This window comes from Lentinula edodes, assembly GCF_021015755.1.
Source record: "Lentinula edodes strain Le(Bin) 0899 ss11 chromosome Unknown C8R40scaffold_2, whole genome shotgun sequence".
Taxonomy (NCBI): domain Eukaryota; kingdom Fungi; phylum Basidiomycota; class Agaricomycetes; order Agaricales; family Omphalotaceae; genus Lentinula; species Lentinula edodes.
In genome coordinates, this window is record NW_025764308.1 from 833,145 (window position 1) to 845,265 (window position 12,121).

The 12,121-nt window shown below is 45.0% G+C and overlaps 2 protein-coding genes across 2 annotated transcripts; one reads left to right on the forward strand and one right to left on the reverse strand.

The window, feature by feature from the left end:
• Window positions 1-614: 614 nt before the first annotated feature.
• On the reverse strand, window positions 615-2,994 carry C8R40DRAFT_1065448 (chalcone-flavanone isomerase-domain-containing protein; the record flags this gene model as incomplete). The annotated part of the gene is made up of 8 exons (XM_046225669.1): window positions 615-1,181; window positions 1,243-1,413; window positions 1,475-1,671; window positions 1,730-1,793; window positions 2,051-2,370; window positions 2,425-2,497; window positions 2,556-2,722; window positions 2,772-2,994. 8 exons carry the CDS (start codon window positions 2,992-2,994, stop codon window positions 615-617), a joined length of 1,782 nt encoding a protein of 593 aa, XP_046091478.1.
• A 53-nt stretch (window positions 2,995-3,047) lies between these two features.
• C8R40DRAFT_1079960 (uncharacterized protein) lies at window positions 3,048-11,179 on the forward strand. Its single transcript, XM_046227069.1, has 41 exons — window positions 3,048-3,149; window positions 3,212-3,497; window positions 3,553-3,804; window positions 3,860-3,971; window positions 4,024-4,294; window positions 4,348-4,370; window positions 4,433-4,514; window positions 4,565-4,773; window positions 4,831-4,914; window positions 4,972-5,304; window positions 5,359-5,593; window positions 5,652-6,050; window positions 6,099-6,142; window positions 6,197-6,298; window positions 6,345-6,417; window positions 6,474-6,545; window positions 6,605-6,737; window positions 6,789-7,163; window positions 7,214-7,396; window positions 7,454-7,487; window positions 7,545-7,677; window positions 7,728-7,786; window positions 7,839-8,069; window positions 8,120-8,161; window positions 8,212-8,348; window positions 8,403-8,564; window positions 8,618-8,871; window positions 8,925-9,044; window positions 9,093-9,214; window positions 9,264-9,360; window positions 9,414-9,532; window positions 9,581-9,702; window positions 9,751-9,869; window positions 9,926-9,998; window positions 10,058-10,211; window positions 10,258-10,467; window positions 10,517-10,679; window positions 10,733-10,806; window positions 10,873-10,881; window positions 10,941-11,022; window positions 11,082-11,179. The coding sequence occupies exons 2-41, from the start codon at window positions 3,265-3,267 to the stop codon at window positions 11,087-11,089; spliced, it is 5,739 nt and encodes a 1,912-aa protein (XP_046091479.1). The 5' UTR covers window positions 3,048-3,149; window positions 3,212-3,264; the 3' UTR covers window positions 11,090-11,179.
• The last annotated feature ends 942 nt before the right edge of the window (window positions 11,180-12,121 follow it).

Below are 12,121 nucleotides of genomic sequence, written 5' to 3' on the forward strand. Positions count from 1 at the left end.
TTTTCGCCGGCCAATCAGAAAATGGGACGCGACTAGATAGTCCACACACATACCGAGGCGGTCTTCCTCGCGGATTTGACAGCGAGTTGCTTACGAGGGGCTTTACCTGAGCGATAATGAGTTGGCGAGTTGAGCAAAGGAACTCAAAAAATCCTCTCACCTCCGGTAGATTTACGGGCAGTCTGCTTGGTACGCGCCATTGATGATAAAGTGATAAGGGTGAAATAGAGAGGATGCCTTGAGGTCGTCCAGACAAGTTTGCTTGAGATGGTGATGGATGTTAAACAAGGGGCGGAAATGGAAGTGGTCGGGCTTTATACTAATCATGGCATGCACGTGATGGTAAACATACGCGTCAAGTTCATCCATTGTACAAGTTAAGCTTGAAGCCACCTTTGGCCTGACTTCTATGAGTTGCGGGCCATAGATACGCGCGTTCATAAATTGTAAAGGTCTTTCCATTATAGGACTGAACACAAAGGACCCCTAAGACGCGATTGTATTGAATTTAACTTTGTTTCATTTCATCAACGGCTTCGCCGTGATAAACGCGTCGAAGAACACGTGTAGAATGGCGCAATCTGTTGTGTACATAGTTACTACTATAAACCACGTCACAATTCATGATCCCTCAATCGTTGCTTCTCCTCCTCCAAAAGCTTCTCTTGAACTCCAAGCCTCTTAGGTGTCATTCTCCGACGTTCAGTTGTGATGTGAAAGTCAAGTTTGTCCACACCGAGGGCCTTAAGAGTCTTCCTTTCAACCAGGCTATACTCCTCTTCATGCTCCCGCGCGAAGTTGAATGGCTCCTTCAACGAAACTGGAGGATTGGTGATAATGCGTGGCTGACGGAGATAATTTTTCGACGCCGAATGAAGCATCAACGGATGCAACAATACAACATCTCCAACCTGCCCAACCATTTCCACAAACTGTGAACAATTCTGTACTTCTTTCAAGTGCGACCAATACCCAGGATCGTTCTTGAAATCAGTATAAATCGTCGTAGAAGGAGTAAATGAGAGTCCAGTCGGCATCACACCCTCTGGATGGGAAGCCAGGTAGCGGGCGATCATTTGGATACCTTCTGGGGCAATGAACGTTCCTCCTCCTCCAGTTTTGATGTTCGAAAAAATCGGTATGACGAGCAATGCTTGCTCGGGAGAATCAAGGTAATGAACCTAAAATGTGGCAAGTAGGTGGAGCTGCCGATAGGATAAGAACAGAGAGAGGATGACCCACGAAAAAGTCACCGTCGACGTGCCAATTGTCCAAATTCCGAGGATGAATATGGTCAGTCGCATTTTCCAAAGTTTCGTTACCAAAGTTCACAATGAAGCTGTCACCCCAACGACTATCTTCCTCGTTAATTCGCTCTGCGCCTCCTAGGAGATCTTGCATTGCATCCCAAACCTGGCAATAGGTAATGACTCAAGCATGAAGTCAATGCTATCCTGAAACCTATTCAGCTCACCTTGGGCGCAAATGTGGCCACCTTTTCCCTGCGATGCCACGGCATATGTATTCTCTCTCGATCCCAGGTCGATTTATCATTAGGATCAAGGTTGAGTCGTATCCAAATCGTCTTAATCCAGTCTGCGGCTCTCTCTTCGGTGAATCCATTTTGGATGACAATGAAGCCATGCTCGAGGAAATGGTCTACCTGTTCAGCTATGAAAATGTTAGCAATTTGACTCAACAATCCTCAACACTACCGAGGCCAACTAACGGGAGAGATACTTGTACTTCTGGGTCATGGTGGTTGGGAAATTGGAGATAAGCAGGCTGATGGCCTATATAATGCAATGGATGAACGTCGGTCACCCCAAGGTCACCTGGGTTATTGTCAATGGACAATCTTAGTTGTTCATTGACTTGCTCAGATTAGAAACAATTCAGCTTTTGCTCCGTTTTGTAAAACGACCCAGGTGATATCAAAATTAGCACTTTCATTATTTCTGAAGTGACTCGATAGATTCTACTACCATCTTCTTAAGCTGCCAACTAGTTCAGCATTTTGCGAGCATATAACAGAGAATCACAAACTCACAGGTGGACTAAGCCCATCACCCTGGAAATAATGTAAAACAAACTCTCTGGCTACCCAATCACTCTCAATGGATCCAAGATCACGGAATGTCAAGGCCCGAGCATTCCCAGGGGTGGGAGGATAAAGAAATATATCTAGCGGTGAATGTTTTGTGAGAGTAGTGTTTGGGAATAAAGTTTTGAGTTTGCGGATGGGGGAGGCAGCCAAGGCGGCTTCTTCTTCAGTTGTATCACCATTGTTGCGGCCATCCCTTAGCCGAGCAGTAATTGCACGTATGAAAGCATCTCGTAGATGTGAGTATGAAGTATTTCTGGTAGGGACTAGAACGCGGGGTCAATAAATACGTCCGATACGATATGAGAAATTTATCGCACCAATTCGTATTTCACAGGCGCAGGTGTTGACAATCTCCCGTATTTTTTCATCGGGTGTCATTGTTGGTTCGAGCTACAAACCTTACCTTCAACACATTTGAATATCGTGATATTCACATCAGAACACTCACTTTCAGTTTCGGGTTGTTCAAGTCTGCGTAGAAACCGACCGAGTACACTTGGATACGCAGGAAAGAGACAGTTCTGACCCCCACTCCTACTAAGGAAAGCATAGGCAGCGGAACTTTGGAAGCAACCTTGATCACTTTGGGAAACTGGATGCCAGTTGCTGGATCGACTACGTAGAGCGTTCAGGCAGTTGTTTTTCATAAGGCAGAGCGACTCACCTATGAATTCTGGATCCTCCGTAGCCGTTCCGATTGGGGGTACGACATTAGCATCAAGAAGGATGGTATGTTGGCGCAATGCGAAGGCGAGTGACACGGTCAACGTAGCTCCAGCAGCGCCCCAAAGCAATCTTCTTGTTGGTAGTCGACGAGCGGTGACTGTATGCGCGTAGCGACACGTTGGTCTAAGAATGTTACTTTTGGGAAAACGTAACAACGACATGACGTTGGCGCCGTTATAGACGCGCGTCGTTCAAAGACACGCGTCCTATTTCAATTTGTAACACACGAATCTAGCCACTTGAAGTTCTTAATAACCTATATAACTACAGTCACTTGAACGCGTCATCTAGGATATAAAAGGGCGGTATCACAGTTGTAAGTTGCTCGTATCATATCAACTCACAACATGGATCTAAACAACGCTGCCGCTGCCTTAGGGCTCGAAACCGACTTTAAATCTACTTCTTATTCTTCGATCTTAACCGACGAAATGGAGGATGATGATATGTCCTTCGCAGATACTCCTGCGGAGGATGTAAATGACCAGTCTTCACTCGAAACTCAGATGCAATCGCTCCAGAATTATCTTAAATCGGTGCCTTACGAATGCGAACCGCCTGAATACATGCAAGATCGTCTGGGGGAGATTGTCGGAAAGATCGTTGTATGTGCCAAAGCTCAGAATTGGCATGTAATGACTGTTTGGGATAAAATGCTACAGTGGCATGTATATCATTTCTTCTTTGCCGCAGAATCTCATTCATAATAAATATTACAGTTGGATGATCATGAGGTATCCTATGCAGAAGTCCACCCGTGCCAAACTAGTCCGACTGTATTACGAACTTTGCATCCTTCCTGGAATTGAAGCACGCGTAGTTCGTAGCTGGGCCGATATGCTTTCGCGTTTGCTCGCATCCAAAGCAGGAAAGCGTAAACTTGAAGCCACGGATCTTCAATTACCCTGGAAACCTCTTTGGGTCGCATTACAGAAAGAGTTGTGGGCCATGAAGCGTATACAGGACACATCGTAAATTCGTACCTTCTCTTCCAACTTATGGCAGCTTACCCGAACGACCATCTAGCCGAAATATTTTAAACATCCTACTTTTCGTCGCTGAGCAGTGCAAACGTTACTATCCAGGTAGTGAAGTTCAGGAGATGTTGTCCACATTTTTACCTCTCTTGACTCAGGAGGTGCGCGGAAATCCATCTGCTTGCCATCATTAACTTATTCTGTTCACGACAGACAATCCTTACCATGGTCCCCGTTATCACGTCTTTCCTTCCTTTGACGCATTCTAATCAATACCTGCCTTTAATCTTCAAGTTGTGGGAAGCGTTTAACTCTGGGATCTTGGACGAGAGGTTTCTCGAATTTGCCGGAGAGCTTTCGGAGGAGTACGTTGCCGGTCCCGCTGATAATGATGATGCAGAGGGGGGAGCTGCTTGGAAGGATATTGGAATCTGGACGGAATCTCAGTGGGACGTGCTAGTTAGCAAAGGTTTGGGTTCAATGAGTGAGCTTCCCATTACATTAGACGGAGAGGATACTCAAACACTATTATCACAGACGTTCCGGTTGGAATTACAAGAGTACGCCGCTGATGAATTCGTCCTAAAATATTTTTTTGCTGATATTGTACAACTGCGACCAGGGATCATCGACGACCGCAAGTCATGCAGACGCTATGGCAAATTCTCAATCTCTCAGAATCAAGAAGACAATCAGTAGGCAATGTGTGTGACCATAAGCGGTCTCTCTTTCGGGCTTCTCATCCTATTTACAGCTGCTTTTGCCAAAATATTGGTTTACTCTATTTCTACGGATGGTCCTGCGAAAGAGCCCAATCTAGATGAAACTCAAAGCCGTGAGGCAAATCCCGCTCAAACTCCTGGTTATCTCGCCGGTTCAAAGGCTCTAGATACTCTGGATCGACTGATAACCAGTACAGAATCTTTCTTCCATCCGTCCAACTCTGGACAATGGTCAATAACGGTGTGTGTGTCTACGTCTGTGCTCAACCTTGGGACGCTGTATTTACTATAGCCGTAGCTTACAACATTTCTGCAACGACTTGCAGCCGAATTTGCCAGCCGAGCTCAAGAAGAGCAACGCGAAACTTGCAAAACTCCAGTGGTGAGGCAATGTCCTGATCTTTATTCATGTCAGACTTTTGATGAGTTATATGAACAGACTCGTCGGTTGACCTCAAGCATGCGAAAGAGGTTTGTCAAAACCTTGCGTACTCCAGCACTTCTGGCGATGTTCTCCAAAGATCCTATGAGTATGGGTCTTGCTCAAAGCGCGCTGCGCATCTTGGCAATGTTGGAACCTTCGCTCATCATGCCGGACCTCCTGGAGCGATCCTACAGTGGTCTTGAAGTAGTGAACGAAACTCATCGAACCACGGCTGCCTTGAGTATGCTGGCTGGCATCGCACGACCTTTGACTACCGAAAGTATCTGGCTTTCTGGCCAGAAGCATGTTGTCCCTCTTCTGGAACTTTGCATTCCTGGTATCGACGTTGTGAGTTTCTCAAGTAAAACTTCAACTCGTCGCTGGTTCTAACTCTTCAATTAGAACGACCCGGCGAAAACTGTTTTCGCTACAATGTTCATCGTAGCCGCAGTCCAGCATATCAAACTCGGAGATCTTTCTATTCACCAGTCTGGCATTCCTTTGACAGATGATGCCGGTCCGATGGAAATTGATGATGATGACACTCAACTACCTGCTGGTGTTGAAACTGGTATGCCCGCCCTCAGTAGATCCGAAGAGAGGGCTTTGACCCGAGATAGCACCGCTGGTTTTGCTGGTGGGCGTACTGTTCTTTCAGGTATGGCTAGTCTCCTAATGCCATTGCTTTTTTGTAGACTGGGTTGTGGCTCTTTTTCGCCGGGTGCTTGCACTATATGAGAACCTTCCTGAGGAAGGAGGTCGTAAGAATACCACAGGCGGGAAGAGCGAAGAAGGAGTCTTGAAATCCATTAAGAACATGATGGACGTCGTTTGTCTGCACCTTTCTGATCAGCTATTTGACTTGGTACTGAATCTGGTATTTGATTATGCCACTACCAATGCCAAATCCAACGCGGTTCGCGCGTTCGGGCAGCTCGTAGCATGTCTAGCGAGGGTCAAACCAGAGAAGACCCTGTCAAAGTTCATGCCATATTGTTCGATGCAGATCGAGGAGGAGTTGAAACATGAAGCTTCCAGTACACGGACAACTTCTACACATTCAGTTATTCCATCTGATACTACACTTCATTGGAGTAAGTCCATGATAATCCTCTACAATGAAATACTAATTCAAGCATTAGACATGGCCATTCTCAGAGGATGTCTAGGGTATGGAGGACCGGAGGTAATAATCGCGTTTATTATGCATAAACCCTATCTAAATTATACCTCCCTGCAGCTTCTCAAACACAAATCCAATATTATCTCGTTGATTCAACTCCTCGTGGACAAGACAAAGAACGAGAGGGGATACACCGGTACTGGGCACCTCATTACAAGGGTAAGCTAGTTGCTAACCTTCGATCGTAACTGAGCAGCTATCATAGGTACTTCACACTCTGGCAGGAGTTTATCCTCATGATAGTCGTTTTGTTAATGCTAGTGAATGGAATGACGCAGGTGTGATACAACGCTTCTCTAGCATGTCCCTCCAACGTTCTCATCAAATTTCTTAGAATTCGATCGAGATCACAATCTGCAATGGGGAAAATTCTACAAACCTCAGGATGTTGAGATCGAATGGCACGGTAATATCAGTTTTTTTCTTTTGTGGTCATGCAATGTTTGACCACTGATTTTCATGCAGTCCCCTCCGGACCTGAGATCGATTTCGTTCTGCAAATCCTAGATGAAGTTGCTACACCAACATTGGCAAGGATTGAGCAATTGCTGGTGAGGGTACCATCGTGGGACAATGCTGACCGGAATGATTTCTGCCGGTGAGCCGTTTGTGGGTGTCTATGGGCGCTACCTTACCACAATTCCCGAAGGTTTGTCCAGGTTGTGAAATCGATTTGGGCAGGGCTACCGACGTTCCTGCAAGAAAAGAACAAGATCGTACAGGATCATCATCTATACGATGACACCGAAACACTCGACCTTCTTATTACACACTTCGATGTTGAAGCAGGGTTTACGCTCTCTGACCCGAATGATCCAAGATACCAAAAGGTTTTATCGTGTAGAACACAGTTTGGAAAAGTTATTCTATCCGCAGCTCGGGCTCTTCGTCAGAGACGAGAAGGTGAAGATCACATAGATGCAGTAATTGGTGTCTCTAAAGCGATCGACGTGTATCTACTCGATTACGGTCTCAGCAAGAGTCATTTTGATTCTCTTCAGAAAAGTTACTCCACCGCCAGAGAGTGTGTATTCTTCACCCCTACACTATCTGAGTATTGATTGTCCATTGTAGCGTGAACCGACTGTGGCCAAAACAAGTTGAAAACTCAAGGCTGGTTTATGTCAAGCGTGCACAGGTGTACCACAGCGGTCGAGTCTACATGCACTCGCTTTACCGAAGTCGATCTGCCCTCGATGATGAGCTAATCGGTGAACTGGTTGAATCATCTCTTTCGCCTTATACGCGGGTTCGCCGGTAAGTTATCTGACATTCCTCTCCTTCTACTCCCAGAAAGCTCTCATTGTACGTCAGCCATGCTCAAGGGGTATTGCTCAATGTCTATGGGGTATGTTTTCTGTATGACGCTAGTTGGGGGATGATCCTGAGTTGCGGTATTATATAGATCTATGTTCGATCTACACGTTCCACCCTCACAGTACTTCTGAAAGCTCTCACCAAAGGGAATGACCCAGATAGGATGAAGGGGGCCCTCTATGTTTTAGGGGATAAGGGGATTATGAGCTATGCTTTAGCAGGTCAGAGCTTTACAGCCGAGCGCATGATTCTTGCTAATGGGTGAACGTAGATGAAGGTTTCCACACACAATACCTCGTTTCACTTCTTGAATGTCAACACGAAGAGAAGGTAGATATGTCTCTTCTTTGCTTGAATCCTTGAGCCTCATACCTTCGGTTAGCCATCGATACAGAAATTGGTCCACAGTTTCGCCTATGAGTGTTTGATGCATCTTCATGAAGAAGTGCTGCACACAGATGCCTACGCTTTGCAGACCCCGACAATAGATCAAGCACTGTCACATCTGTCTCAAGAGTTTCCATCAACTTTCATTCCTGAAAAACAACTTGCGGACGCCCTATCGAAAGCCCCAAATCGGGTATCCAAGAGAAATTCAATATATGAGAAGACTGTTAGTTTTTTGGCTCCGGTTTCGAATCCTATTGAATGTTCTCCTTCTAGATATCTTCCATTCTCGAGATTGGACTGCGCCCAAATACACATGTAAGAATTTTCGTGTAGGACCGTCCTCTGAGATTACTAACTATTTCCAGTGGAGGTATGAGCAAATCACGGCAAGAATGCTTTATAGCTTGATTCGACGTGATATTCCTCTCCCGCCTTCGGTTGTGGAGTTCTTCTTGAAACATTCGATTTCTCCTCAGCCTAGTATTCGGAGAAACTCCCAAAGGTGAGCCGAGGGTATTCATCATCATTGTCTACCAACCGCTCATGTCAGTTATAGAGCGATTACGAAGTTACTTGCTCATATGAAGTACCGTGCCTACTCGAAGTCGGGTCACGAACTCTGGACAGAGGAATGGACCAACCCTCTTCAGGTGATGGTCACCATCTCCGATCCTGCCATGTTCCTTGAATCCTTTCAAAGACCTTCTACTCCAGAGACGTACGGCGCTCTGCTTTCTTGAACGATTATACTTGCTGATGCTGCCCGTCTAGCATTTATGTGGACAAAATCCGAACCGGATTCGTAAATTGGTCTACGCAGATAACTGGTTACAGACAAACTGACAGCGAAATTTCTGTGATGCCCTGGGACGTGGATGCCATACCTTCTTTGCAGGTCATCAAAACTACGATCACTACTTCCGATTATTACAGCAAACTTCTACTGCTTTGGGGGCAGGAATCAGCGAAAACCAACTCCACAGTTGAACTGCGCTCTGAAAATGTGCTGTATATCAAGAGTCTAGGTAACTATCACCGGACGTTGTATTCCCAATCTCTCTGACATCTTACGGTTCAGCTAAAACTTTCGAAACTGAGGGTTTGGCGAAATTATTGGAAGTTATCGATCCCTTGTTATTTGACTCGGACAAGTTTAAGCAGCGCGCAGGTGGCGAAGTGCTAACAGGACTTTTCCGAGGTATGCAAGTTACTTTCTCTATTTTTCCCCCAAACTGATTCTGTTCAGGATCCAAGCACTGGTCAAAAAACAGTGCAACCCAATTATGGCAATGGACTATGCGTCGACTAGACCGTATATTCGCTCAAATCAAACCAGATACTCTCAACTTTTGGGAAAGCATTTTTACTGTATGTCGATATCTCTTCTGTGTTGAATCCTTAGGCTAATCGTAATCAGTATATCTTAGAGGAACGGGACCCTCGACGGAATGCTCCTCTTGTCGACTGGATACTTGGCCTTTCACTGGAATTCAACGGAGATTCTGCGTTCGACAGTAAGCAATCGTCACTCATATCCAATCTGATCTCGTTGATTTTCTGTATACAGTGTCTAAATCACTCACTCTCTTTACCATTCTGGTCGACAACATGGGTATCCTGTTCAATCCAATGGTTGACAAATACGTGAACCTGCTCTTGGATAACGTGAACACGTCTTATGCTGAAGTGTGTCTTTCTGTTTTTGTTCAAGTTCTTCATGCTCATGTAGTCTAGATTCGGGGACAACTTGCACATCTTCTATATACTCTCATCAAAATACAATGGCAACCCTACTATTCCTCAATCGCCCTCCTCCTCGAAGCATGCCAGACATCCAATGATCCTCTACGAATTCGGTGAATTATAGAGATTCTTACGTTAAGCGTTACTCATATGTGGCTTAGTGAGGCTCGCTATCAAGAGAAGATTTCGGAAGTGGTTGCTCAGCTACCTAAATGGAGGGAAGAGCGTCTTCCTCCTCCTAGGGTCAGCTTGTCTGAATATGACAAAGTTGGTTTGACACGTACGCTTCTGAGTCTTATACTGCTTTCTTGATATATGTGCTGACGTTGTGTATAGTGCTGCAGTGGATCTGGGTTTCTGCTTATGGCTCCCAGGCATGTCTGATGTTTAATTACGCCGTTCCCATGATGTAATTTCGCTTCTGATTGTTTAAGGCTAAACAAAGACTGACTCTGGTTTTTTATCTAGGCCAGAAATTCTTCGGATGTGTGACATTTCTGACAACAACGACCTACAAGTTTATTCCACAGCTATCTTATATGTCGTGTCTGCTGTTTCGCCCAGAAAAGAGCACATAGATATTATCTTGGGACACTTTGTGAACGCCATCAAATCATCTACAGTAAGAAATTGGTATTTCTGTCTATCGTCGGTCTGATTTTCCCCAGTCCTGGCGAATCCGCCATCATGCTCTCCCTGCTCTGATAGTTTTTTTCTATCGCAACCTTCTATACATACCATCGGAAGGTGTTTCCAAGGTCATGGACGTTCTGCTCGATTGCCTTGCTGACGAAAACGTTGAGGTGCGAGAGATGGCGTCTAAGGTCTTATCGGGAGTAGTCAGGGTATCTCAGCGCCAAAGCATCTTACCGCTGAAGGTATGAACTCTAATATCGTGCATCTAGTCTGCTCTAATGTGCATTACAGAAGCGCTTCGTTTCACTAATGAGGAAAACTAAACTACCTGCGAAATCAGACCCTACATATGCAGGTTCACTACGGACCCTACACTCCGCAATTCTAGGGCTCTGTGCCCTCATTGAAAGCTTCCCGTACTCCGTTGAACCGTGGATGCCTCCTCTGACTGAGTGTATGTACGACGTGCTACTTTGCACTTTCCTCATCTCATCTCAGTTTTTTTAGTACTAGCACCTCACGCTACTGACCCGCCTCCAATCTCTACTACGATCAGAAAGTGTGCTTCCGAGTTCAAGAAGGTATATATTGTAATCACCTTGCCATAGTCACAAAGCCCACGCTGATTTCCTTCCTTATTGCCGTAGACCCATCAGGTATGACCAGCACTCAACACTGTCACTCATGTCCGTTTCTGACTAGAATCAATCCACAGGATACGTGGCACAAAGATCAAATAGCTTTTGACGAGGATCAATTGCAGAGCTTGTCGACCATGCTTGTCGGTACTTCGTATTGTGAGTCGTTTCCCTTCAGCCTTTCTTTCCTCTCGAGAACTGATTGAACCCTCCTCAAGACGCTTAAACATGTTATATATTAGTAGAGATAATTGTTTACGGACTTTGAATGAAATCCTCGGAAATAAAGATAATTCTCGAAGCTCTTGATCTACTGTGACCGGCGCTTGAGCTTGAAGCTTGAAGCTTGAACGTTTGAACGTCTGAACTCTTACAACATAGACTCTCAGATATTGAATGAGCATCTAGTTGTGCGAGGAGAAAAGAACTAGACGAGGTGTCGCACCCAATGGCTGATCAGAATCAATACACGAGCAGATAAATCTCTTCCTCTAAACTTCACGTCTCTTATGTTGGGATGCTCATACCAGTAACCGAGTGTCTCGTTTACTATCAAAGATCATCGTTCCGATGACTCCTTAGGATTATCCGGTATACATCCACCTCGTGTAGGACATGTGTCCCAACATCCCTAAAATTTTTCTTCCAGCTTCCAGCTTCCGTACTCAGTACTCAGATTTTATCATGCATACAAGAATTTCCGGGCAAATGTTTTTTTCTGGATTTCATTTGATGTTAGACGGAAATCTACGGAAATTGAAGGTGACTACCACCGCCTAAGTACTAGTAAGTACTACGATTTCTAACACACCAAAAATACTACAGCTTAAACGTTTGGTATACTTACTGGCGGACCCAGGCTTGAGCTAGTTTGAGCTTCCTATTGGGCCCTTTCCGTTGACAAGTCACACATTCTATACTCATCTGAAGCCATTATCATGTATTGGAAGTTGTACACTAATAACGCCCGGGCCCGGTTTTCAGTTCAGTATGTATAACTTTCCAATATACTGAGGCCTCATGTTTCGACCAAGACTAGGGATTTCCCCAGTCCCCTTATCAATTATACGTCTTCAAAACAAGATCCTCATAAATCGCAATTTTCTGGTCTCCGTCCGGTTTACATGCAATATAAGACCTTATCAATTCCTTCTATTAAATCAGAAATGGATACACACATACTCTTTGAGAGACGGAGACCTGTTCCTCAGGTACGTAGTCTCTAAATGAAAAATAGAACATATATTTCCGAGTTCTA

Coding starts and splice junctions, on each gene's coding strand:
- C8R40DRAFT_1079960 (XM_046227069.1), top strand. CDS start 3,265: ATGGAGGATGATGATATGTCCTTCGCAGATACTCCTGCGGAGGATGTA. Junction 4,295..4,347: donor CAAAGGTTTGGGTTCAATGA/GTGAGCTTCCCA, acceptor CTATTATCACAG/ACGTTCCGGTTGGAATTACA. Junction 10,468..10,516: donor AAAGCATCTTACCGCTGAAG/GTATGAACTCTA, acceptor TGTGCATTACAG/AAGCGCTTCGTTTCACTAAT.